Source organism: Squalius cephalus (assembly GCF_949319135.1).
Source record: "Squalius cephalus genome assembly, chromosome: 2".
Taxonomy (NCBI): domain Eukaryota; kingdom Metazoa; phylum Chordata; class Actinopteri; order Cypriniformes; family Leuciscidae; genus Squalius; species Squalius cephalus.
In genome coordinates this window covers 22,265,387-22,292,489 of record NC_137123.1, presented here as the reverse complement: position 1 = coordinate 22,292,489, position 27,103 = coordinate 22,265,387, and the positions used below count along the sequence as shown (strand labels likewise).

General features: G+C 35.9%; 1 protein-coding gene across 7 annotated transcripts in view; it reads right to left on the bottom strand.

The window, feature by feature from the left end:
• Window positions 1-27,103, bottom strand: part of atp11a (ATPase phospholipid transporting 11A) — a 74,428-nt gene that overhangs the window by 31,768 nt on the left and 15,557 nt on the right. For all 7 annotated transcript variants that reach the window (XM_079850728.1, XM_079850729.1, XM_079850730.1 and 4 more), the window contains exons 2-14: window positions 10,225-10,347; window positions 8,529-8,618; window positions 8,344-8,424; window positions 8,142-8,249; window positions 6,222-6,350; window positions 5,588-5,691; window positions 5,301-5,351; window positions 4,489-4,553; window positions 3,804-3,885; window positions 3,197-3,347; window positions 2,191-2,388; window positions 1,928-2,101; window positions 112-278 (exon numbers count right to left, since the gene is read on the bottom strand). In XM_079850728.1, coding sequence (XP_079706854.1) covers window positions 112-278; window positions 1,928-2,101; window positions 2,191-2,388; window positions 3,197-3,347; window positions 3,804-3,885; window positions 4,489-4,553; window positions 5,301-5,351; window positions 5,588-5,691; window positions 6,222-6,350; window positions 8,142-8,249; window positions 8,344-8,424; window positions 8,529-8,618; window positions 10,225-10,347 — 1,523 coding nt within the window. The remainder of the gene's footprint in view (window positions 1-111; window positions 279-1,927; window positions 2,102-2,190; window positions 2,389-3,196; window positions 3,348-3,803; window positions 3,886-4,488; window positions 4,554-5,300; window positions 5,352-5,587; window positions 5,692-6,221; window positions 6,351-8,141; window positions 8,250-8,343; window positions 8,425-8,528; window positions 8,619-10,224; window positions 10,348-27,103) is intronic.

Here is a 27,103-nt window from a genome sequence, read left to right as displayed (position 1 = left end):
ATGTTAACAAATGAGACCTTATTGTAAAGTGTTACCATATAGTTTTATAAAGTGCGTCCGTGTCAGTGCATGTTTAATATGAGTGTGAGTTTATGCATGCATGTGTCTTGCCTTTTCATGCCCTCCACCAGCGCAACCTCGTCTGGAGAGGAGGAGATGTAGAAGGAGGTGGATTTGCCCTGATGGATTCCTCTCTTAATGCCGTCCACCGTCTCCTCCTCCTTCACCTGGACTGTGTGACACAGGCACAATGCACGGAAAAACAGCTCCTCTCGCTCCTGATGAGACACACACACACACACACCAAGAGTCAGATATGACACCACGCTACGAGAGATTAAAAAGACAGTTGGTTCTAAATCCCTGATCATTTCAAGAAGACATAAATGTTTGCCCTGAAATGCGGTGTACAAAACTTTTGCTACAAAGAGTTTCCAATTCCTAAAGCAAAAATAGTGTTTAAAACAGTAACATACTGTATTAAATGTAATACTAGAAAAAAGAAATCACTTCTGCTCACCAAGGCTACATTTATTTCATCAAAAATACAGTAAAAACTGTAAAATTGTGAAACATTGTTTCAATTTAAAATAACTTTTCTGTTTCAATATGTTTTAGAAAGTAATTTATTCCTGTGATGTAAAGCTGAATTTTCAGCATCATTACTCCAGTCTTTAGTGTCACATGATCCTTCAGAAATCATTCTGATATGCTGATTTGGTCAAAAATATAATATTTCACATTACTGTTGTGCTTTGATCAAATAAATGCAGCATTGGTGAGCATAATAGACTTCTTTCAAAAACATTAAATATTACTGTCTTTAAATATTACAAACTTTTGACCAGTAGTGTACAGTACACACAGGTTATGTGACAAAACCTTTACTTAAAAGTCAACTCAGAAGAACAGAGAGCAGAGAGAGAGAGAGAGAGAGAGAGAGAGAGAGAGAGAGAGAGAGAGAGAGAGAGAGAGAGAGAGAGAGAGAGAGAGAGAGAGAGAGAGAGACTGTGTCTAACTCTGAACAAAATGCAGTCAATATACCCATGTATCCAGGAAATATGTGGATACATTTGATACAAGCAGGCATTAAATATCTCAACAACACTGAACTCTGATATTTCACTTTATGCACATGCACACAATATTATCTACAGAATCTAATTTGAATGGGCAAACTGAGTTTATCTATTATTCACAAATCACAGTCAGAAATACAACTGACAAGAGATGTGAGGTGAAATTCGAGTTAACAAATTCTTGAATAAATGTTTTAGTTAATCTTCTGCATTAATGTGTCACATCGCTCAAGATAAAATTAGAATACATCCATCACTCCACCCATCCACAGCTAAAATATTCATGCAAAAAACTTGCCTTGGTGATAACATGATTTATCTGTGCAATGACACATTGATAACTAGCTATTGATAATAACATTCTCTCATCTTGTCCAAACGTTTTACAGCTTCTTTAGCTTCTTTCATCAAATGTATACAAATCACATTAAAACCAGATGGCTAAAATGTTTGCAAAAATAAAAAATCTGTTTGGGTTAAATGATATTTGGTTTAATATTTTAATGATTTTCCTTTCTTTCTTTTTTAGTATGTACAAATACTTTTTTTGGACTACTGTAAGACAGTTACTTTGGTTTAAGTACAATGAAGTTTTTTTGTTTTTAAAGATGATTTTATGCTCAGCAAGGCTGCATTTATTCGATCAAACATATACAGTACAAACAGTTAAATTGGGAAATATTAATACAATTTTAAACGAATCTATTTTAAAATCTATTCTGTGATGCTAAGCTGCATTTTCAGCGTCATTACTCCAGTCTTCAGTGTCACATGATCCTTCAGAAATCATTGTCCACATGTCCAAATCCCTGCTAAACAGCAGTTATGGAAGCAAACAACAAGCTCACCTTTCCATCTATCCCCGGAGAGGAGTCGATCATGTCCATTTCTGCAGCTCCAGGTAAGATCTGCCCGTTACAGATGGCATGCGGCACATACACATGTCCATCCACACAACATTCCCTCAGCTCCATGTTATTTTCCGTCAAAGTGCCAGTCTTGTCTGTGAAGACATATTCCACCTGTAATGGAGAAGGGGAAGAAAAAAGAGAGAGAAAGTGAACAAATATTGACCTGGACAGTTTTGAAATGTACTGAAATGGTTTCGCACCTGTCCAAGCTCCTCGTTAAGATCTGAGGTATTGACGAGCGGCCGCTCTCCGAGCTCCTCATCAAACATGTCGTCGTCCCACAGGATGAAGTACGAGCCCAAGAACTTCTGCATCTCCACGGTAACGTACATGGACACGGGAATGATGTAGTTGAACAGAACCATGTAGGCCAGGAAATCTGTGAATGCCCGGATTAACTGAGGAGACAAATGATGGGAATTAAATAGTTCGAGTTTCATTTCGAGCATTTGTTTTGCTTTGTGTTAATGATATGAAAGTATAAAATATATAAGTAGTATATTATATATATATATATATATATATATATATATATATATATATATATATATATATATATATATATATATATATATATATATTAGGGCTGTCAAAAGATTAATCGCGATTAATCGCATCCAAAATAAAAGTTTGTGTTTGTATAATATATGTGTGTGTACTGTGTATAATTATTTTGTATATATAAATACACAAAAATATTTGCATACATATACTGTATATATTTATATATAATTTATATTATATATAAATATAATTTTTTTATATATAAATTATACAAATATCAACATTTTTCTTAAATATATACAACATGCATGTGTGTGTATTTATATATACAAAATAATTATACACAGTACACACACATATATTATGTAAACACAAACTTTTATTTTGGATGCGATTAATCGCGATTAATCTTTTGACAGCCCTAATATATATATATATATAAAAACATAGTAGTACAAAATATTTTATGATATATTTTATAATAAAGTTATATATAATATACACATATTTTATAATAAAATTATATTTTATTTAGACATTTCTAGATTAAATTATTAAATATCTAACTTTATCTCCATTTTTAATTTGTAAATAAAATAAGACAATACACATATAACAAATAAATAAATAAATAAATAATAAAATAAACTATAATAAATTCTAATTAAAAGGAAAAATAATTATTCTAATAATAGCACGTACTACATGCCGTTGCCTCTCGGTCTCAGTTTTCTGGTTGTACCAGGGCTCGTCTCGGTTCGGGTCGGCCTGCCAGACGTACTTGAGGAGCGTATTGATCAGAGCTTTACTGATCAGAATGCAGAGGTACACAATCAGGTAGGCATTCATTGACCTGTGAAACAGCGATGAGATGGTCTCAGACACATATATATGCATAATCATTTATGGACCTAATGGTACAAACACGTATCATGCTACATCAGGGTGACGAAATCCATCCGCAATAACTTTCCCTGAGAGTCTCGTATCCTGTCCGAATGACATCTATAATATTAAATTAATCTACATTGATTTGATTGAAAAAGTCAATGATATCCAAACTTTTGCAAAAAGATCTCTGAAAGTACACCTGCTTATTCAATATAACAGATTTGATGTATTTTCTTAATGGCTGCATCTATCTGTCTGACAGAATAGTCAGCGAGACACATGTGAGCGCAACTTGATACAATTCGTGACAACAAATACAGTGGCTTGCAATTTGCTTTACAAAACGGACACTAAATGCATTACGCTGTACATGCTGACAGCAAGATAAACCGATCGAAAGCCTATCATCGTGTCTTACTTTTCAACAGCGGAGCGTTTCTGAGACTTGGACTGGTAGTTGAGGGCCATCTTGGTTTCCATGCCTGTGTAGATGGCCACAGCTAGAGAAACAAGAAAAGACGAAGAGCGTTTTGAGAACACAATTCTCTTATGGACATCTCAGTACAGCCTCTTTGATGTTATGACAATGTGAAAGCCGTTGTTACATAACTGAGCTCTTTTTGTCTTACCGTACACTAAGGCATAATGGCTCCGCTGTAACAAAGTTAAACATTTTTAGAGCTTGCCCTACACTTAGAATCCTCACGTGTATAATGTGACATTCATCTCCCTCTCTCGCCCTTTCTCTCGCTCTCTCTCTCTCTAGCAATTAAGAACTTCTCTCTGATCTCACAAGCCTCAGTGACTCATTTAATTACAGTGGGAACAGAGTGACAAAATGACTCAATCAGCAACTCTTCTCTCATTCTCCTGCCCTTCCTTTTGCCTAAAAAAACTGATCACGTATGCATTGTACCAGGTTATAGTGATAGATCTCGGCATCATTGACATCAGTAGGTTTAGACTAAATGCAGACAGCGCTCCTAAGGAACACAATATATACCTTGAATGCGCCGCATGATATTCAGGATAAAGTGTCCGCCAAATGCATTAATACAAATGAGTATGCGCTTAAATTGAATGTATAGTGTGGATTTTATTACCATGTATGTATTCAGTGTTTTTCAGTGTGGCTCCACGCAGCAGCAGGTTCTCAGAACCCAGGGGTCTAAAATAATCAAACAAGATCAAATTGAGCATTAAAAAGATGAAAAAATTATGCTCACATCTTTTGACAGTAAACACACTGTAGTGCAACTTTATAAGTCACAATGCAGGGCCATTTTAAATAAAAATTAAGGTAAAAAAAAAAGTGAATTAAATGGTAATTGGAAATGGTGACCAGTAAAAGCAATGAAATATACACTTTACCTTATACAGTGTATGCACATATACATATAACCTAAAACATTCATGTTATGCGTCAACTAACCTAATATTAATGAACTAAATGCACTAAATATTAAAATAAATATTTGTAAAGCTGCCTAAATGCACTATGCTGATATCACTATTACTCTATTTTATTATATATTATATTATAATGCAGTCGTTGCAGTAGTATATAAAATGCAATATACAATAATAAATATTTATTTTTTATTTTATTTTAAATACTATATGTATTAACATATTTGCATATTTGAAGTGCACTAAGATACCAATATTTGCATTATTTATATTATATAACATATAATACGACATTACATTTACTTACATATTTGTACCAAAATCCAAAATTGTTTATTAAAGTTAGAGTGGACTGCAAGGAAATGTGAATGGGAGCATTTCTTTAGTAAGAATCAGAATTGGAAGAGAGAGCTGTTGTATGAAAATGATAAATTGTCCCTCCTGAATTCAATCTTTCACACACTGGCCCTTTAATTAAGAGTCGATTTCCTGAGTATAGATTTACCTCGCGATAGGTTCGTCGCGATCCAAATAAATATTGATGCGTCCCACAAATCTACAGCGGGAGAGGAAGAAAAGAGAGAAATTAATGTCTAGCCTGGGCTTTGTGTTAATGTGTGTGTGTGTGTGGTTAAGACACCATGTGAGGATATTTGTGTGGGGTATCTGGAGTGTGTGGCACGCTGTTGTGTCAGTCCAACAGTAGTCCTATGCATAGTGTGTGTTTGTAAGAGAAAGCAAGGGTTTGTTTATGTGTTTACTGCTGATACAGTATATGTGCGCATTACTCACTTGTAAAGGTCCGGCTGGGGTTGTTCGCATTCTATCGTGGCATGCAGTGTGTCCACCTCCTCTGCTGTGTTGAATGCCTTTGTGTCCTGAACTGCATAATAGGTCTTTGTGTAGAGAGGAGAGAACGAGAGAAACCAGTCGACATTCCAAGGTCAAAAACTCTCGCAAGTATTTCTACAATCTCCTATCTAATGAGAGTAACTGGCAGTGTGCTGTATGGTGCGACCAACACATTTCAGTCACAGTGTAACATTTCAGTCACAGTGTATGAGAACAAAACTTGAACTGAACTGAGCTGGAAGATGACACTACTGTTTTCTGCAGAGCTGCTTTATAGCTGAGGCGACTTTGTTTCATAATTAATGAATTTGCAACATCAACAATGAATCAATTCTGAACTAGCTTGTGCTGAATAATGTCACTATTGTCTTTTTTAGAGCTTCTTTACAGCAGAACTTGAATATTTGGTGAAGTTTGCATCACTGATTCTATTATTTTCCAGTTTACTACTGAGAAGCTGCTTTGAAACTATCTATATTGCTATATGAATAAATGTGACAGTATGTAAATGTAAATGCGACTTGTAAGTTTACTGTTTCAAATAATGTTTCCATTCTATAAAATGACCAATCACCTTATGGCTGGACTCTCCATCTAAGCTGGCTGTTGTGACGAAACATGTCCCGTCTTCTCTACTGGTGGAGAGCAGTATGAGGTCACACGGAAACGTCTCATCCTCCTTCACCTGGACAATATCACCCACCTGAAAGGTCAAAGAGCAGGAAAGGGTTCAATTCAACATTTATGTGGTACAGATAATGTCTACATACCCTTACTGCTGCGCTTATGAATAAAGTAAGATATACTGTCATCAACAAATCAACTATAGACAATGAGTTATAGATAATGGGTTGAGTCACAGTGGAATGAATAAAATATATACAGTCAAACCAAAAATTATTCAGACAACAGATTTCATTTTTGATGGTTTTTTTTTTTTACTAGTGGGTGCAGGACACTATAGTTTATTTATGTAAGTGAGGATAGCAGAATAAAATAAACTGTGACATATTATACCCAAACAATTCTTTATACAGTGGACTACAAGTAACATTTATAAAACATATGGGACCAAAACACATTGACCTGACCATGTGTTTTTTCTTTAATTGCTAATGCGACCTTTTTACACCACAGACTGAACAAAATTAGGCATTGCCTGGTAATTGGTTGACCTAAATCGGTATTATCTAACTGTGTACTTAAATTTAACAGCTGACAGCTATTAAACCTAATTCATTTATGAGACAGTCTAACAGAAGTATGGCCAAACCATTTTCTAAACTATAGTGAATAAACTGTGATAATGTAAGAAATGTCTAAATAAACTTAGGTTTGACTGTGTATTCATGAATCTACATAAATGAAAATCCTGATCCTGGTAATTGTTCCCGCTGGCATGTCTGCATGGGTTGCGTAACGGATTACAGATGCTGGCTGGATTATCAGTAGGAAAAGCTGTAATGGTTAGTATTCAAGCACATTCTTTCTTTATCGTCGCAGCTTTCAGTGTTTTTCAATGCGGGTTTTTTTTACTCACTGTATTGCATGAAATCATGCAGAATGAATTCTGGATAGCAAAAATACCATGGAAAACAATATGGGGGGGATTCTAAACTAATAAAAACATTTTAAGATTTTTTATTTTTATTTTTTCATATTGAAAGAGAATGAGAGACCAATAGTTCCACAATTAAATAACAAAAGATTCCCAAGTGCATTGTGGGTAACGTGGGCACACTGTCATTCTGCTTGTTGGCATGCCAACATTCTGTTTCCAAACAGCAAGCTGGCTGTGTAAGCAGAATGCTGGTTAGCAGAGCGAAACTTTGTTGATTTATTTCTCTGAGAATAAAACGAAAACTCATTGAGGTGTGTCATTTTTTCAGCATTAAAATATTTTCTCTTATGCCATCTTAATATGCATAGATAGTAAGCCATTTATAGGTTAATTTTCCTGAAAAATGAAAACACTGCTGTTAATTGTATCCCTTAAAACTCCTCTTTGATCACCAAAATGACATATTTAAAAAGTTTTTCCTTGAAATAAAAAAAATCTTCATGCCTTAAAGTAGCTTGAATGTAACTCTACACTCGTTCCTCATTTAGTATGTGCGGTTCTATGAATATGCAAATTAGCCCCGCCTCCACTCACTCACACCAGCTCAGAGATCCACTCATTGGCCACACGTTGACGTGATTGGTTACAAGATAGTTTGTCAGAAACACCAGCGATTTTAAACTGTATTTTTGAGACTGTCTTTGGTTCACTGCAGTTTTAAGGAGAAAATACTCAGCAATGGTGTTGACTTATGAATTTGCACATGGTTTGTCTTAAAGCATATTAAAAACACCACATAGACATATAAACAACATTAAAAACTTGATTTTCACCACAGGGGGACTTTAAGTGTCTCAACCAGCCCAACACTGGCTCAACAAATGTTTAAGGGAACAGTAACAGACAGATTTTACATGTGCTTAGCTTACGCACCCGTAGCTTTTGACTCTGTTTGCGTACGACTTTGCCATGCTGGATGACGTGGACTGGACATTGGTTTATAGCGTTGTCCGCTTTGTGCCTGATCCAGTCCTCATAGCCCTGCAGAGAAGAAGTGTGGCGAGAGAGACGAGTGAAGGAGTGACGTCACAATTATAACACCAATTAGATAGGAAAGTCAGGGGTCTTTTCTCACCTGTTTAATGGCTGTAACAGTGATGACAAAGAAAAGAGGCAGACCGCTGGTCATAGGACTGGTGGGAGTGTCAATGATCAGCTACAGAGAGAGATGGTGAGAGGGGAAATATCACACATCACGCTGTCACAGAAAGGTCAACTCATGCTAATAGGACAATTTCCATAAGCGACACCATCACACACCTGCACTAGAAAGATGATCAGAAAATAGAAATTGGCGATTCTTCTGAACTGCTCAAAGAGATTCTTCGGTATAAAATTCCAGAAAGTATACTGTGGAGAGAAAGAAAGATGTTTGAAAGCAAAACAGACAGAATTTGAAAAAAAGCCAAGAATTCACCATGCCTTGTCCAAATGAGGTGCGTAGACCAAATACACCTATTAAGGAAACACTTTAATGAACAAAGGCAAACGTTTCAGTTACACGTGACCTTTATCAATCCCAACCCTAGTGAAAAATAAATATATATTTGAAATACATTTATTTTATGCTAAGTATACTACAAATACATTGACATATTTGTGTACTTAATATGAATAGCCTGCAATTGTACTTTTGACATACTAAATTCATACACTTAAAAGTCTGCAGTGAATTCATACACTAATTTTGTACTTCATGCACTTTAGTTATCCAGAAATAGTGCTGAGGTGCAACTAAAGATATACTTAGGCTAAGTGTATTTGATTGTGCTAAAGTGGAACTATTGCAAGTATACTTTAGGTACACTTTAAATATCTTGCATTTAAAGACTGATATTATACAGTGCTATGCTTCCTAATAGTGATATGTGATTATTTTAGGCTTAATATTAAGAAATGTGCATTGCGCAAAAAAGAAGTACTTTCCAAATAAAGTTTTATTATATTTATATCAGTGAGTCTCAAGCGATGTCAGTAAATATGCTAATAGATTTGTAAAAACTAAACTAAAAACTAAACAAAACAAAACAGAACAGAACCAGCATTTCTAGTGAAAAGGTCCTGACCTATAATTCAGCACTTTTTATACAATGACCACTAAACCATATGAACTGCAAATTTTGTTTAAATCAGTATAAAAACAGCATATGCTAACTTTATTTTTATGTCATTTTTTGTTGTTTATGCCTAAAACAAGCAAAAAACGAGCCAATGTAAGAAAAATAAAACTTAATTTAATATATATATTTTCTAATGAAATTATTTTCTTTTATATCATAGCAAATATTCAGATTTTATTGAATACTTTTTTATATATATCTTGGAAGATAAAACAAAAATAATGATTAAAGAAGAACTCCGGTCAATTTTAAGTCCACAGTAGTCGATTGTCGAGTTCGCGCAGTTAGTTAGTTACCTATGATCATGCGCGTGAACTTGACAATCGACTACTGTGGACTTCGACCGAAAACTGGAAGTAAACACAGGTATGTGCGCTGGCTGAATTAACATCATTTTTATTCATATCTTTCACATCTACTGCAGTCAGATTCACCGTGTTCACTCTGAAGGAATCACTCACATGACCTGTGCACTTGTAATGACACATCAAGGATGTTAAGAGGCTAAAAGCAGGTTTAAAACTTGCCCCATTGAAGTCAACAGGGTGCAAATTTTAAAAAGAGGATAACACGGTGTAGGCAACACCGATGTTTGTCGTTGTTCTCTGTACTGACAGCACTCCAAATGTACAAAAAAATGAGCTCAATGTTAAAATTGACCGGAGTTCTCCTTTAAGAAAATGTGTTTTTCTTTCGCCATACAAGACCACCTGATATGTCCTGATCATCCTTTCATTGTTTATTTTGCAATAATGACTGTCGGACTGTACAAGTGCATCCTCCCTAACGTATTGTTTTTGGTTCAGATAGCTGTTTGGCCGTGGAGCACATCTGACCTTTGAGGAGACGATTCTGTTGTCAGGAAATCTCTGCGGAATGTACGCTTCTGTTCCTGGCGGAGGCTCTTTTTGTCCGATATAAACCGTCCTGCTGTCCACCCAGTTCTCCTCTCCTGTACACTGAAACAAAGAGACAGAGAGAGTGGACTATTCATTTAGTCATTCATAGATATTCATGCATCATCCATCCATCCATGTGACTACTTCCTGTAAAAGAGCACACTGTTTAATCTGTGTTGACACATTCGGCCGGCCTGACTCGAGTTCACAGGTCAGACGCAACCATTGGAAAAAACAGATGCACGAAACGAGGAACCAGCTTTCAGCTAAAACTATAGAGTTTGCTCCGATGAGAAAGAGAACAGATACAGAACTTATGGTCCCTGTCATGCTTGATTTGACTCTCAAAGGCAGAGCGAACATAGTTTCATAACAAAGAGCGAGAGAGACAGGGGGGGGGGGGGGGGGTAACAGACAGGAGAAAGAACATTATGATACTAGATTTTTACATTTCGCCCTGAAGATGCTTTACGGTGGTTGCCAGTCCATTGCATTGTGGTTGCTAAGGTGTTCTGAGTGGTTTTAAGTGCAAAGCTGTACATTTGCTAAGGTGTTCTGGTGGTTGCTGGTATTCTGTATGATATTCTGGCTTGAGTCTCTACTTCAGTGCAACCCGTTTTATCACCCATTAGGCAAAAATTGCTGATTGCGAACTGCATGATTATGGTTAAGTAAAACTATTAAAACATTTTGGCTTATTGAAATAAAATAAAATAAAATAAAATAAAATAAAATAAAATAAAATAAAATAAAATAAAATAAAATAAAATAAAATAAAATAAAATAAAATATTAACATTTTTTTAAAAATTACAATAAAATAAAATAAAATAAAATAAAATTTTAACATTTTTTAAAAAATTACAATAAAATAAAATAAAATAAAATAAAATAAAATAAAATAAAATAAAATAAAACTTAAACTAAACAAAAATGATAAATGTTGCCTTGGTAAATAACAGAAATAAGTTTAAGTTGAAGCACTAACATTTTAATAACTGGAAATAAATTAACTAAAACAACAAACTGAAATAAAAATAAATAAAAATATCAAAAGCACATAACAAAATTACTAAAAAATAAATTAAAATTAAAATGAAACATGAAAAGACCATTCTAATAATAATATTATTACTAGAAATAAATGAATAATACTAAAATAACACTGTTCGAAATATATATATATATATATATATATATATATATATATATATGGGAAAGTGAACAGGTCTGGAATGATTATATGGGGTGAATTTGATAAACAGTAAGAAAAGATGCCCACTGCTATATCCTTTACATTCATTTCATGTAGTACATTAACTAAAAGCAAAGAGCAGAAAACTATGTGGTAGTAAAACCAACAGCGTGTAATATTCATCCTAGCAGGTTTGCACACATCATAATTTCTCTCTTTTCCTCTTTCATTACTCATACTTCACTCAACATGTGCCTCACACTGCTGCTGACTTCGCATAGCTTTAATAGCAGGTTTGGATTATGCAAGGAAATCTGATCTTGGATCAGGGTGAAGGGAGTCACCTAACACCGTGTGTCTTTACATTCCAGCACCATACAACCTGTCTGCAACCGCAGCGAGTGTCAATGGCCGTGATGGGATTGGCTGGCGTGTGGCTCCGCCTTTCCCTGTCCGTCAGGGCGGGATTAAATCCAGTCGAGCCTCTTAAGCTCTTACATAAGATGAGAAATATGAGCCATTACCACTTCAAACGCTGCCTGTATCCAGCACTGCACGCAACAGGGCATGCATGCAGAAATCTGTCACATTACCATTGAGAACATGTCTGATGTTCTTGTGTTTGGCTTTACGTTTTAGGTTTTGGCAGGGATTTAAACACATCTGAGGTCAGCTGTTGACAACATCAATTATACAAATTAAATCCTAAACCACTCAGACTGACGTCACACAGCAAAGTCAAATTCCTCGCATCACCTTGATCATCATGGAAAATCCTAAGAGACCCACAGGAAGTCAGTCTGAAGTTTCTCTTTGTGACTCATGCATCTCTATGCCTCTGTGTATTTGTGTGTGTGTGTGTCTGGGTGATTTTGACCTTGCAGAGTGAGCTCAGACAGCATCCACACGAACACAAATTACTCAAAATGTCTTTCAGCTCCCCTAAAATGACAACGCACATTCAAAGAAAACCAATTCAAGGATACATGTTCACAATACAAAATCAGAAGAAAACAATATAGTATGCTTATTTTACCACAATTATTACTTATTTTTATTTAATTGAGACCATTTTTTATAAATTATTAATTTATAAATGAATAAATAAGATCATTTTTACATTTCTTATCATAGTAATGCAAAAAACTCATTCTTTCTCATTACTGTATTGTGAAATAAATATTATTATTCATTTATTACTGATATACAATTAGTATAAATGTTCTAACACCATATATATATATATATATATATATATATGAAGAGTTCAGATGCAAAAGCCTCTAAGTGCCATCTGAAATTTTCTTCTAGAATGATCATTTTTATCAAGCTCGTGTATTTAAGTTCAGTAATTTCACTGAAATGACAATTAAAAGGTAATCTTCATTGCCATTTAAGTGAAATTACTGAACTTAAATACACAGGCTTGATAAAAATGATCATTCTAGAAGAAAATTTCAGATGGCACTTAGAGGCTTTTGCATCTGAACTCTTCATCATACATATATATATATATAAAACGAACTAGATTTTCACTATATATGGTATTAGAAAATGTATATAATTATAATTTGTTGTGAGAATGTAAGATAGGCTATGCTGCTGCTAAACAAATAGACATCCATAAATCCCACATCAGATCTAGGCAGGTGGAGCTGGGGGATGAGGAGGGTTTTAGAGGAGTCCGGATTCTGCAGGATCAGCAGAAGCCAATCAGCTTGTGCCAGGCGGTAATGATGTGATTGCTTGCAGATTACACGTCAAGGGCCAATCAGCTTGCACTCCCTCTAGAGTTCCATGACTGAACTAGCCTGGGTTTCCCCATACTGCCTTGAGCAGCGCGATTTTATTCACGCTGCAAGGTAGTCTGGATACCATGGACAAATTTTTCCCCTGAAATAGGGAACCAATCACAGAACGGGGAGGGAGCAGGAAGACGATGACGAAGTATATGCGACACACCGAAGCAGTTTGTTTATCTATGGATCCAACATGACAGACGTAAAAATATATGCATATTTTTAGGAACACATCTACAAAAATACGCCTGTATTTCAAGTTGATAAAATAATTTAAAATCCACATCAGTTTATTTGTGCCGACGCGCCACGCCCTCCCAGGATCTATAACGTTACCTAGGCTACTTCCACTTTTAAAAATGCATCACAACCGCGCGCGCGATCTGCTTGCAGTCGTCGATATGGATGCTGAGGAGTTGAAGAAAAGAATAGCTAGTGGAGATTGTAAAGTTGTCGACAATACGTCATCAAAAATCAAGTCTAGTCTGTGGGAGAAATTTGGAGTTATCTGAAGAAAATATTGTGAAAGGCTTTGCTGCAAACATGTTCGTGTTGGATAGCCGCAAATGTGGAACTTCGTCCCTGAGGAAGCACGCAGATAACTGGTAACAAAGCAGCTCTATCGAGCGGTATTTTTCATATTTAACACTGTTAAGTATGTGTGGTGTGCAGGGTGTGTTTGAACCCAAAATTGTCAGATGTAGGCTAGACGAAATTGCGTGGCATAACAGTTAACGTTAGTGGTGTAGCCGCGTCTGTTCGATTTGTGTGGTAACGTTAGCCATGTTCTTCATGTATCGGCCTTTTGACAGCTTCGGCTGAAGTTGTCCTTGTGTTAATTGTCGTGTAATAACTTCTGTATGACCTGGCAATAAAAATGTTTGTAAGTGTGTCTATAATGTGATAGTCTAAACTGATTTTATTTCGGGTGCGAGTCGGGTGTCGGTTCTATTTTAAGCGGGTCGGTGCAGATTTTTATTAGTGCTGCTGTTGGAAAACGGGTCGGGTGCGGATTTACAAAATCGGACCCGTGCAGGACTCTCTGGTGTACACATAAATCTGACCCATCGTCTTCTTCGTTGAATATCTGTCGCTCTACATACGTCATCTGGTATAATTTGAAATGATTGGCTATAGAGAGCCTAAGTCCCGCCCCTCCGCTTCCGGCTCATGGGACCTTATTTCGGAAAAAATATGTATGGAAGTCAATGGCGAGAGATAACTTATCTTTTTATTCCGTCTGAACTGTGCCCTGAACTACACATATGATGTTTGTCAATTTAAAAGGTAATTATGAAGGTCAAGAAAGTCGCAGTTTGTCATAAAACAGAAGAGTAACGTTTAGTTTTATGTGAAAATCGCTCAATGAACTACATCTCTCGTCTCGCACTATGTACGTCACAAGATCCGTTGCTCGTATGTGTGTATTCTGGCTCAAAACACTCAGGCATGACGGCGTAACGTTACGATTATAATGTAAGACTATAGAAAACATGACAGACGTTAGCTTCAGTAAAGTTAGCTTCATTCATTGAGAGAAAAGGTATGACGTCGCATGTGCGCCTTCTGGGTTTGTAGTCTTTGTAATTACGTATTTTCACAGTCTTATACCTCAGCAGTTTTACATCAAGCTGCGACTTTCTTGACTTTAAAATGTATCTTTTAAATTGACAAACATCATATGTGTAAATCAGGGCACAATTCAAACGAGATCAAAATATTTGTTGTCTCTCGCCATTGACTACCATACAATATTTTTCCGAAATAAGGTCCCATGGTGGTCGACCGGAAGGGGAGGGACTTAGGCTCTCTCATTTGATAGACATTCGTAGCGCCCAATAAACGGCTCTGGGCATTCGTAAACCACGCCTCAAATACGAGAAAATGAACATGTAGTTTCCAGACCACGTCTCAAAGAGAAAGTGGTCTGACGTTAGCCAGGCTATGACTGAACTAGATATCTATAAAATTATTAATATTTGAAAAAATTACATCTTAAAAAAAAAAAAACTAGAACTAGATTCTCATTACTCACTGACATTGGGAAAAATTATACTCACAGAAATTGTCCAGATAACTAATCAGTAATGTGAAAACGTGCTGAAATGACATTAAAATAATGTCACTACTGCAAAAAAAAAAAAAAAAAAAAACTGCTATATTTTCTTTTAATGGATTAAAAATAAAAATAAACAATCTAATAATGTATTCATATTTTAATTGAGGGGTAAAATGTGCCCTGGGCTGTTTTTCATGAGATTCACCCTCAAATATGAGGCTGCTTCACAGAATGTGCTAGAAAATGATTAAAATGAGTTCCATTAATGCGACTCATTTAATAAAATTCAAATACAGTATAAACAGACTGAAATCACATAAACAAGTCTTCTGATTACCTCTTACTCTCTCCATCTTTGTGATGGAGAGGTGGCTTTAAGCAGACGACACTGAGCAGCTGGTCAAAGGCTCAATGCCTACAGATCCCCCATAATCACACCTAATCCACTGCCCTAAAACACAATCACACCCACAACAGCCAGACCAACACTCACACAACAATCCAGTCTTTCTGTGTTCTTCAAGTCACCTGATGGATCTGGGATGACCCATATAAACCCGGCATCCTCAATGGATGGATCATGGTATATTATCTGTTACTCGTTATAGTCTTTATTTACTCGCCCTCATTTTGTTCTAAAAGTAATTGATGACAGGTTTTATGTTGGGGTGAACTATTCAGCTGAACTGAGACTGATTGTTCTGAATAATAAAAGAAAAAAAATCAGGCCAAAATCATTGCATAAGCTCCCATGAAATCTAACTAAGTACACAACCTCATGCAAAGCAAACAATCACACATGAGAGGTGGCAGTAGTCTGGTCACTAGTCGAAGGGATTATCTCACAGCCGACTCGTGCCTGAGCTCCCGAGGAATAGCTCAAGTTACCCTACACACACACACCATCGTCAACTCTCTGAGTAAACAACGGGTGAAAATTCCACCAGCCGCCGCTGATCCGTGCTGATCCAGGAACGGCTATCCCTGCTAAAATAAACTATATTTACTCCAGGATATGAGTGGTGAAAACTGATCATAGATCAGCAATTTCCGTGTCACCACAGGTCACACAGACTGAAACATAATGCTCTCCATGACGACATTTTCCAGTCATGACCATAACAAGCTAACGACAGTTTGATATTTTGCTATCAAACCAAAAACAGCAGGCAGTATGAGAATATGAGAGGAAAATAGATGCAAGTCCTGTATATGCGGTTCAGCGTTTGGTGTTGGAAGTAAATTATGTCATAAATGCGCATTTATATATGTTTTTAATTTCTTACACAGACAAATCAGCTTCGCTTTCATAAAAACATTCTAGATCATCAGATGTGATGTTATGGTACATGGGGAGTCTAACATTGTACTTGGGAGAAAACCTCACAAAAACATCAGTTAATTAGTACAAAAAAGAAACAATAATTATTATTATTATTTATTATATAATTATTAAATGAAAAAATACATGGTTTAATTAAAAAAATATATATCTATTTTTATTATTATATACTGTCATTTATGCTGATTTAAAAAAAATATATATTATTTTTATACTATTTATATTACTTGGTATATATTAACAAAGGAATGTCAGAGTGAGTTAATTAGTCCAAACAAAATCAGGTAAAAAAAAAATGCATGTCAACTGGGCACATTTCCCCCAATTCTCTTTACCATAATGCATAATAAATAAAGATTATTTTATTAATAATGATATACATCATGTTATACTGGCTTTCATTTATTTAAAAAAACAAAACAAAAACATTTATTATTAATATTATTTTGCATATATAAACAAAAATATGCCAGAGGGAGTCAACTCATTACAAGCTGATCCAGGTAAGAGTGTTTCTGTTAGTATAAATGTGTGAGGAAAAGGGCAGAAGAATAGGGTTTTCCGGAAAATGTGAACTATCATTACAACTACTTTACACACACTCTTAAAGTGCTTCAGGGCATCACTGAAGTTGCATGGGGTAAAAATAGCTCTGCTGCATGATTCCTGTAACTTAATGCAGTGAGGACTGACAGACTGTCACACCTGAAACATGATGCAAACAATTAAATACACGACAGGAACTCTTAAAACACTGATGGCTCTCACAAACTGACTTAGGAAATGACTATATTGGCAAAATGCATCTGTAAGCAACTTGAGTGGTCATAATCGAATAGAGTCATATACAGTAATAACTCAAGCTGTCGTCAGCTTACATGAACTGTAAGCCAGCATCTAATGACTCTAGTTTAAGCGTGGGACAGTTGGGTCACATTCCTGAGAGGAGGAAGATGTGGAGATAAGATGGAAATGCAGAAATACAGATGGAGGAGTGTAACAAGAGCATGCGTGTACTTGTTTTACTATACGCACAAGGGCAAACTTCAAATGTGTCATCACATATATTGAAACCTCTAAAAAGTCAATGTCAAACTATATACTGTAAGAGTGTCCATGATAAAGGAAGGGAAAAAGGATTTAAAATGTTTTTTATGGTTTTGTATATGGTTATATGGCTTTTCGAAAAACTTTTATACCTTTAAGAACAAATTAAAGGGGGGGTGAAATGCTATTTCATGCATACTGAGTTTTTTACACTGTTAAAGAGTTGGATTCCCATGCTAAACATGGACAAAGTTTAAAAAATTAAATTGTACGTTTGAAGGAGTATTTCTGTGCCAAAAATTGTCCTTCTGGTTTGTCACAAGTTTCGGAAAGTTTTTTTCGAGTATGGGTCTGTGTGACGTCAGATGGGGCGGAATTTCCTTATATGGGTCCTAAGGGCACTTCTCCGCGGGCGCGCGCGCACTCGTAGACCAGAGAGAGAAGAGAGCGAAAGCAGTACGCCCATCAAAGCGCTATGCTCGGCTTTTGGAAGTCAGTGTCACCAAAAAAGTGTGTTTTTGGTTGCCAGGGCAAGACAACCCTGCACAGATTCCCAAAGAACCCGGCGTTAAGGGACCAGTGGATGGAGTTTGTTTTTTCAGAGCATCATCAACGGAGTTGCGTAAGACTGTTTGTTCCCTGCATTTCGACGATGATTGTTTAATAAACAAAGCCCAGATCGACGGATTTGCAGATCGTCTAATGCTTAAGGATCGAGCAGTCACAATGATAAAGGTTCGCGGTCGTGGTTGGAACCGGGCGGTGAGTAAAACTGCTTCAAATGTCTCTGTGTGTTGTTAGCTCGGGGCGTTAGCACAGCTTTAGCTCCGCCCACACGGCCCGCCTCCAGCCGCTCGTTTTTTTCCGGAAAGACTCGGTACAGCCTATCTTTCTTTTATAAATATAATAAAACTAAAGACTTTTTGGAGATATGAAAGATGCAATACTACTCTATAGGTACTCAAGATTAACAGGAGATTGAGTGAAAATGAGCATTTCACCCCCCCTTTAAATATGATTTGAAAAAATGTCACGTGGTGTAAAAAGCTTTTTTTCTCTTCTTATATAATGAATATATATTTATCATTATTTCCAAAGAAGTTTTTTTTATTTATATTCTCCAAGGTAAAAAGTATTTTATAAATATCATGCATTATTTTAAAAAAGGAGTTCAAATTCAATCAAATTTTGAGGAGTCTCAACATTTTACACCCAACCTGAACTAAATGTCATATAAAGGTCAAATTATATTTAACATTGCAAGTGATTTATTGACCTTTACATAGTAAAAAAGGTCAGAGGGTTCTATGATATATTTCCTGTTTTATGTAGTTTTTTCTTTCTGCATGGAATTTTTTAATTCAATTAATTTCAATATTAATGTAATTCATTTAATACATTATTTGACTAAGACAAAAAAGTCATGTCATTGACCCCTTATTTTAAGATCAACATTTGAATACAAAATTAGTCTAACATGTTTCTACCCGTCTAACTGTGGCTGAAAAGTGAAGTGGAGCTGAATCTGGATCAGTCTGTTCTGTTCACACCTCTCTGAACTGAATCTAGATTGTGTGCTAGAGTGTGAACTGGAACTGGAACTAGATTGTCCTTCTCTCGACCTCTCTCTGACCCCTGCTCAACCTGGCCTCCTGTCCAAGTATCTCTATCTGCGCTATTGTTTGGTCACACGGGTGTCGGTTTCCAATCCAAAAGTCCTGTTGCTTCAGTACAACTCACAAAGAAAAACAAAAGGAGAACAGAGAAGAGGGACTTCCTCCCCTGAGCCAACATAAACTTGAAAATAAACAAATGCTGTTCACAAGAAGCAGATGTACGGAGAAACAGAGAAAAACATATGTTTTTAAGGACGTTTCCCCTTTTTCAGAGATAATCGGAGCCTCGTTTTAAAAGGACAAACATCTACTGCCTTTCTCCTCTAAACAAAGTGGGAGAACATTTGTTTGCATTTCAAATATTCTGTGGGAGGACTCTAATTTCGTATCCTTCTCTCTCCCGCTTCCTTTCTTACTCATTTTACACGAAAGTAACCTGTCATCTTAAGCGAAAGCCAGAAATAAACACCCACACACACACATTGTGCCTGGTAGGCTGTTCACTCTACACTACACACACTCAGCAACTTTTATCACACAAACAATCTCACACATCCGCTCCACAGGGAAAAACATGCCCTTTCAAGAAAATAACAGCATAAAGACCTTTTCATGGATGTAACTGGCCATTGAGAAGGAGGGAATCGGGTTTAACTTTGAGTGGTAAATGACTATAATTGCATGTTTATTGCTGCGCTGACTTTGAATTCAAAACCTTTTTAATATTAACCAGGCTCAAATATTATGCAATACTACTGGGTTAGACTTGAAATTCTAGTTAATTTTGCATCGTTTTAGATCACAAACTGACAGGAACGTGAAGGCCAATAAAGCGACTAACCACAGTTTGTTTGGCTTAGGTGACGTTTAAGGGCGTGTAAATCTGAAATCAATGCCTAAGAGACTTGTGTACCATAAAGTGCTAGCTGGTTCTCAGACTGAAGGAAACACAATTTTTGTACAGTTTACAATATGTATTGGTATGTGAATGAATGTTTTATGGGTGATCCATCTAGAGCCAAGAGCATTACTGACTTGATCAATAAAGAAAAGAAGAAGAAATGGGCCAGCCGCCACTGAGCCTGTAGTACATGTCAAAAGTGTAAAGAACATACTGTGGTAGACATCTCTTCTTGAAGTGAATGTATGAATATTCATATACAGGATGCTTCGAGGCCTTGAGAGAGGTGGTTCAGATGTTGTCTTAAGAGTAGCAGACAGCTGGTGAATCATCTTATCTATGACGGATTAACTGTAAAGCTAAGACACATGGCGATGCTAAGGGAGAGCCAATTATAGAAACTACTACAACGACAAAGCCAAGCAGGCAGGAAGGGTGAGACTGGGAAAATGCTTTCTCTGTGGGAAAGTGAAAGAATGAAAGTGCTGCAAAAACAACAAGGCTGAAATAGCAGCATGATTGAATGGTGCTGTTTTCAAGGGAAATCGCTCTGAGAATCAGAAATAGAAAAAATAAATCAGTGAAAGAGAAAAGATCTGACCATTAACAGAAAACTCTGAACAGTTAGGTTATAATCCTAAATCCAAGTCATTCAAGTTATCTGTTGTGTGTTTTATCAATGATGCAACCTGTCCTTGAAGGGATACTTCACCGATTAGCATTAAGCTTTGTATCAGTAGAAACCCGGTAGTATTTTCGAATGACCGTGCTTCCCTCCCTCATGTCCCCCTGAGACGAGAGATTTCTGTATTATGATTTTGAAAAAAAAAAAAAAACTCAGATGACACAAAAATCGCAATTTTGTGTCATCTGAGGCTTTTTTTGGCCAGAGGCTAGAGACTACAGCCAGTAGTACGAGCTTGTTCTGCATGTTTTCAACCCGCCCATAGGTGGATCTCACGATAAAACGGCATCTTTTCAGTTTCGAGTCGACTAGTAGCCTAGTCGTATCATTTCTTCCGATACTGCCCTCTGTAACCGGTAGGCGTGGCTTGGGAGTGGCCTCGTAGGGCAGCGAAGCAAATGCATTCTGGGAGTTGTTGTCTTTCATCCACATGAGCCAAAAATACATTTTCTGGCTTTTCTCAGTCTAGAAGGCACCAACTTCTAAAATAATTTCACATTTCTACTACTTAAATGACACTATTTAAATACACATTCATCTTTCCAGCGGTGAAACGTCCCTTTAACATCAGCTATATTAAAACTAGAGACATAACACAATTTCTCCTGGTAAAATGTTACAAGTTAGAATCTCAAAAGCTGTACTTGTCATCAAACATCTCAAAAACCTTTGAAAGAAATCTCTTGTTCAGGCTGCATTTATTTGATTCAGCATCATTACTCCAGTCTTCAGTCACATGATCCTTCAGAACTTCTATTGATGGTCAAGAAACATTTCTTATTAATATAAATGTTGCAAACAGTTGTGCTGCTTAATACTTTCATTGTATGCACATTAGCAACATCTTTTCTTTGTGCGCCACAGAAGAACACAAGAACATTTGGGTGAACTGTCACTTTAAGTGGGAAAAGAATATTATTTGTCTACTCAGGCTATGAAACAAAAGAAAGAAAAAGAAAATCATAATACATAACTGCAATGTAAATTCAATCACGCTGAGCTGTTGCAGTGCAGTAATGGTTAAAATGTAACTGCTTAAAAGAGAGCAGTTACTGTCATTTTATTTTATGTGGTGTGGCAACAATATTTTATGACTGGAATAAAAGCAGACAGCAGGTATCCACAGTGCAGCATGAGTGTGTGGATTTTAATAACATGATTGAACAATTCATTATATGCTACACTGACCAATGGAGCGCACGGCAAGTTATATAACCTAGAAAATCTTTTAGATTACATTTCTACAAACTTTTCAATTAATCTGAAAGCCACTACTCTGATACAGTGTGTTTTATCAATGCTTAAAACACTAATAAAATACCGGGAAAAATATGATTGCCTTCTATGTCAGATGAATGTGCATTCATGGATCTTTATTCAAGTAAATGCATGTGTATTAAAGACATTCTGCTATACAGAAAGCAAGTCAGCATGTGTTTCCATAAGCAACAATGCTGCAAAATCTCCATACCTTATAAAATTAGCAAGGCAAGCCTTACGCGAGACTAAAAGCTCAATAATCCTCATGCATTTAAGGACAATAAAAGCACAGTAGTTAATTTCATAGCTGCTAATACTGCTAAAGTGGACATCACTGAATGTGGTTCTGCTATTGATCTGGTTTTAGCTTTTAAATATGTCTGGGTTGAAGAGTGCATTACAGAGATGTCCGTCACATTAAAGCTGTTTCTAATTCTGATCTGTTTGATAAAATCTGCTATTGGATTACACAACAAGGATGTGTGGTATAGTGGTAAAAGCTCAGGGTTAGTATCCAGTGGGAGTTTGGATCGAATCCCGTAAGGATTGAACACTTAACCCCAGGTTGCAGTGGGACTGTCACTTAATACTGCTGTAAATTGCTTTGGAAAAAAGTGTGTCTTCTAAATTAATACTTACTGGAAAGTGTTTCTAGATGAAAAGAAATGCTGTATATGTGGAAAAATCACACATCCATATAATAATTGTGTCCATACAAATATCTGTCCAATACATTGCATTTAATTTAGCTATTAATACGACTTGTGTGACTACTGCCTATGTGAGTGGGGGAAGAAGTCAATATATACTCTTTTCTATCCTGTACAATCACTGTCTTTGTCAACTGAGAGAACCAGGAATATAGTGTGTTTGTATCCATCTGTCTACTTGTGTAAATTTCTCTGCATGCAAGAGTGCACAGGGACTCAGATAGCTTTGGCAATTATATAATAAAGAGTAATAAATGCTTTTAGGTTCTCTAAAGTAAAGTAAAGTAAAGTAATAGAAAGAAAGGAGGAGGATAGATGACAAAAACATTATTTAATAATTGATATGAGAGTCATTGGAAACATTGAATTGCATTATGGCAGACATTCTCCACCCAGAGACACAGAAGATTTTGTTCTATTTTGTCTAAATGAAACACTAAAAAATAAAATCCATAATTTGAAATGCTATCATTACAATATTATATGCATTATATGTTTGATAAAGATTACATTTAATCAACTTATTCATTATTAGTGTTTTTTTAAACCATTAACGTCAAGTGAGCTAAAATGTAAAAACATAAAAAAGGAGAAATATTTAATAAAAATGTGAATAAAATAAAAAATAAAGTAAAAATAACAGCATACACAAATAAAAATCCAATTTCATCTGATAATTATATTGTGCATCCCTAGACCAAACAGAAAATTTTACAAGAAATCAACAACATTCAAATGAAAGTATTTCATTACATTCGGAGATTCACAAAGTCCTTCAAATAAGTGAATTTCAACATATTTAGACATAAAATTAAATTGAAATTCTTTTGTTGTGGCTCTGTTGACGTCATATGTAAAACTCAGGCTGTTCTTGAGTCAGCTCTTGTACAAAACACAAAAAAGCAGACCTTTATGTGTTTTTATCTCACCCACTGATAAGCGCAGCGTGGACGACAGAAATATAGCCGTTCTCACACAACCCACACACATCCTGGCCATTGATTCAGTGGTAGCTCTGGTAACGTTTGCTAAACACTTGTGTATAATTCATGGATTGTCCACAAAAGTAGCTAGCGATAAGAGCTATCATGCTTGTCCAGTCAGCTCATCTTTAAGGTTAACAACATTTTACATCACAAAAGGCTTTTTAAATATAGTTTGTTGGGGGAGGCAGACAGGCCCGTACAGGACTGAGATTAATAGGGTTGTCAACAGGCCAAACAATCAGTCTTCAGCCAAAAACAGGCCAACAGAGAGCGAGCGAGAGAGAATGTGTGAGGTAAACAACTCCAGGACGCTAGTAAGATGCTAGCTAGAAATGCTAACCAAAGTGTTACACCATCTGTTGCTGATGTATAAAGTACTATTCTGCTTTTCACTACTTATAATTTTTTTTTAATACATCAAGATCCACTGATTATATTAGTCAATGTTTCAGTCACCTAAAACATTAATTTAGTTTTATATGACCATTTTCTCTGACCCTTAAAATTAGACAGTTTAATACTGTAATATAATTTTGACTGATTCATTAAAGAAAAGCTGACAAAAAAACCCACTCACAAATCAAACATCACTAAAGAAACGCGCAAGTATACATAAAAGAAAATACAAAATTATTTTCTCAGGAAATATAAAAGACAGGCTTGCAAGCAAATGTATATAACTCTGCAAAACCAACAATACTGGCCATCTGTGGAGATCATGCTATGTTCGCTCGCTGACCGAGGTTCATGCTGTTGCTGGTGGAGGTGTATCTATGGTAAACGCTACACTTGCTCTCAAATGCGCTCCATCTGTTACTGTAGCTACTTCCGCCCACGGAAGAGAGCAGAGAGGTTTGGAAGCTTCTAGATTTGAATGTCATAATGTTCTTCTCTCACCAAGCTTAATCTCAACGGTCGGTCTCTACCGAACCCAATTGCCATTTACACGGTAAGACTCTCTCACTGGTATGTGCTATCTCATGGGGAACGCCGAGCCAATGTGCTACATGTGCACATTAAATATTTAGGGGCCTGGAGTTAGTATCCATTAGCGTAAGTGTACCTGTCCTTGTGTATCAGCATATTAAGCAGTTAATGGAAAGGACAAAAAGACATGAAGGGATAAATGAGGTTGGCAAGTTCAAGGTATAGCCTAGCCTATTATTATTTAAGCTAGAACATAAAGACAAATCATACATGGAATGTGTAAGGGTTAATGCCGGACGAGGTGTCCATTGTCTGGTATTAATGGACGACGGCGAGGCGTGAACCGTCCGACGCGCAGCGGAGGGCATTAATCGACACCTCGAAGGGCATTAACCCGCTTATACCATGGTCACTTGCCAAATAACTCATTTTTAAAACATTAGTTTATATTTTAATTAGTTTTACAATCGAAATCTAAAGTTTTTACAAACAATAACTTGGTTTCCCTGGTTACGCCTGACGGTTTATTTACTAGGTGTCCTCTATCACTTTTTAATGGACACCCTGCAGCCAATCAGAATCGAGTATTCACCCAGACCATGGTATAAAATAATATACCATACATAATATCGCACCACCATAATAATTTTAGGTGGAAACTTTTGGCAGTTGTAGTAATTCCATGAACACTGTATTGTTCATATACAAAAAGGAAGGTTGGTAAATGAATAAATCAATATTTTATTATTATCATGAATGAAAAAATTATATATGTATATATTAGTATTAATAATAATAAATTATTATCAATTTCATCAATTATTCTGTTGTACTCCTAAAGGTACAATTTTAGCACATTATTTCTGAGAGTGTGTGTACGGATCAAACAGATGCTTAGAGGCCCTTACAGCGACCGGCTGATCAGTGCAGATGTGCAACACACACGAGGAGTCAGCGATATAAGAGTCTGTGAAAGAATAAATGGCTAGTGCCTTCCAGAATGATAGAAGAATAATCACTCTCCCCACACAATAATCAATCTGTGCCAGCATGTGACCAGCCTCAGGACTTGAGTCACGTGGACTCAAACTCACTCCAATCTGTCATGTTTGGACAATGTGACCACGAGAGGTGTGGTTGAAACACACACACACGTATATGCTCACATGATGGTTGCTGGTACTCAATAGCAGGACTGATGTAGTACCTTACAAAATAGTCCAAAATAAATGATTATATAATATATATATATATATATATATATATATATATATATATATATATATATATATATATATATATTAGGGCTGTCAAACGATTAATCGCGATTAATCGCATCCAAAATAAAAGTTTGCTTTTACATAATATATGTGTGTGTACGGTGTATAATTATTTTCTATATATAAATACACACACATGCATGTATATATTTAAGAAATATTTGCATGTATATACTGTGTATATATATTTATATTATATATAATTTATATTATAATAAATATTTTATATATAAATAACAATTTTTTTTAAAAATATATATGCATGTGTGTGTATTTATATATAGAAAATAATTATACTCCATACACACACATATATTATGTAAACACAAACTTTTATTTTGGATGCGATTAATCGCGATTAATCGGTTGACAGCCCTAATATATATATTCCACTTCTCAACTTTTTGTTGAACCATTAAAATAGATATCGTAGCCTATATATTTTACAGTTTTGATGACCAGAAATCATTTTTACCTGTCATATTCAACTATATATGATTTTTCAGACAGGAGGGATCCTTTCTTGATCTGACTTGACATTTAATGTAAAGGATACAGTCTCTCAGAGTATTCACCAGCTCTCAGTGGTCCTGACCTGCAGTAAGCACTTTTATCATTAACCTCACATTAAAACACATGTTTGCTCCTCTTTAGTGGGTCACTCGAATTAACCCACTTACCAAATGAGTCATATAGAAGCTCTGCTAGGCTTCACTTCTCTGTAGTGCGATGTTTTGACATGAACAAATTCACATTGGTGTGTGATATTGGGGAAAAAAATTAGGGGGAGGGGGGGGGGGGGGCATTTTTTCGATAACACTAATTAGACAATGCTGAGTTTGTTTTTGTGCTGGTAACTTGGCTGGTCTAGACCTGTCATGGATACATATATGAAACTAAGAGGCCGCATAAACAGTTAACATTTTATGCATTTTGGCCATTCATTTGTACGACAATGGCATATTGAGGGACTGAAAAAGAAAACATTTTTCACCTCGCATATCGCTAAA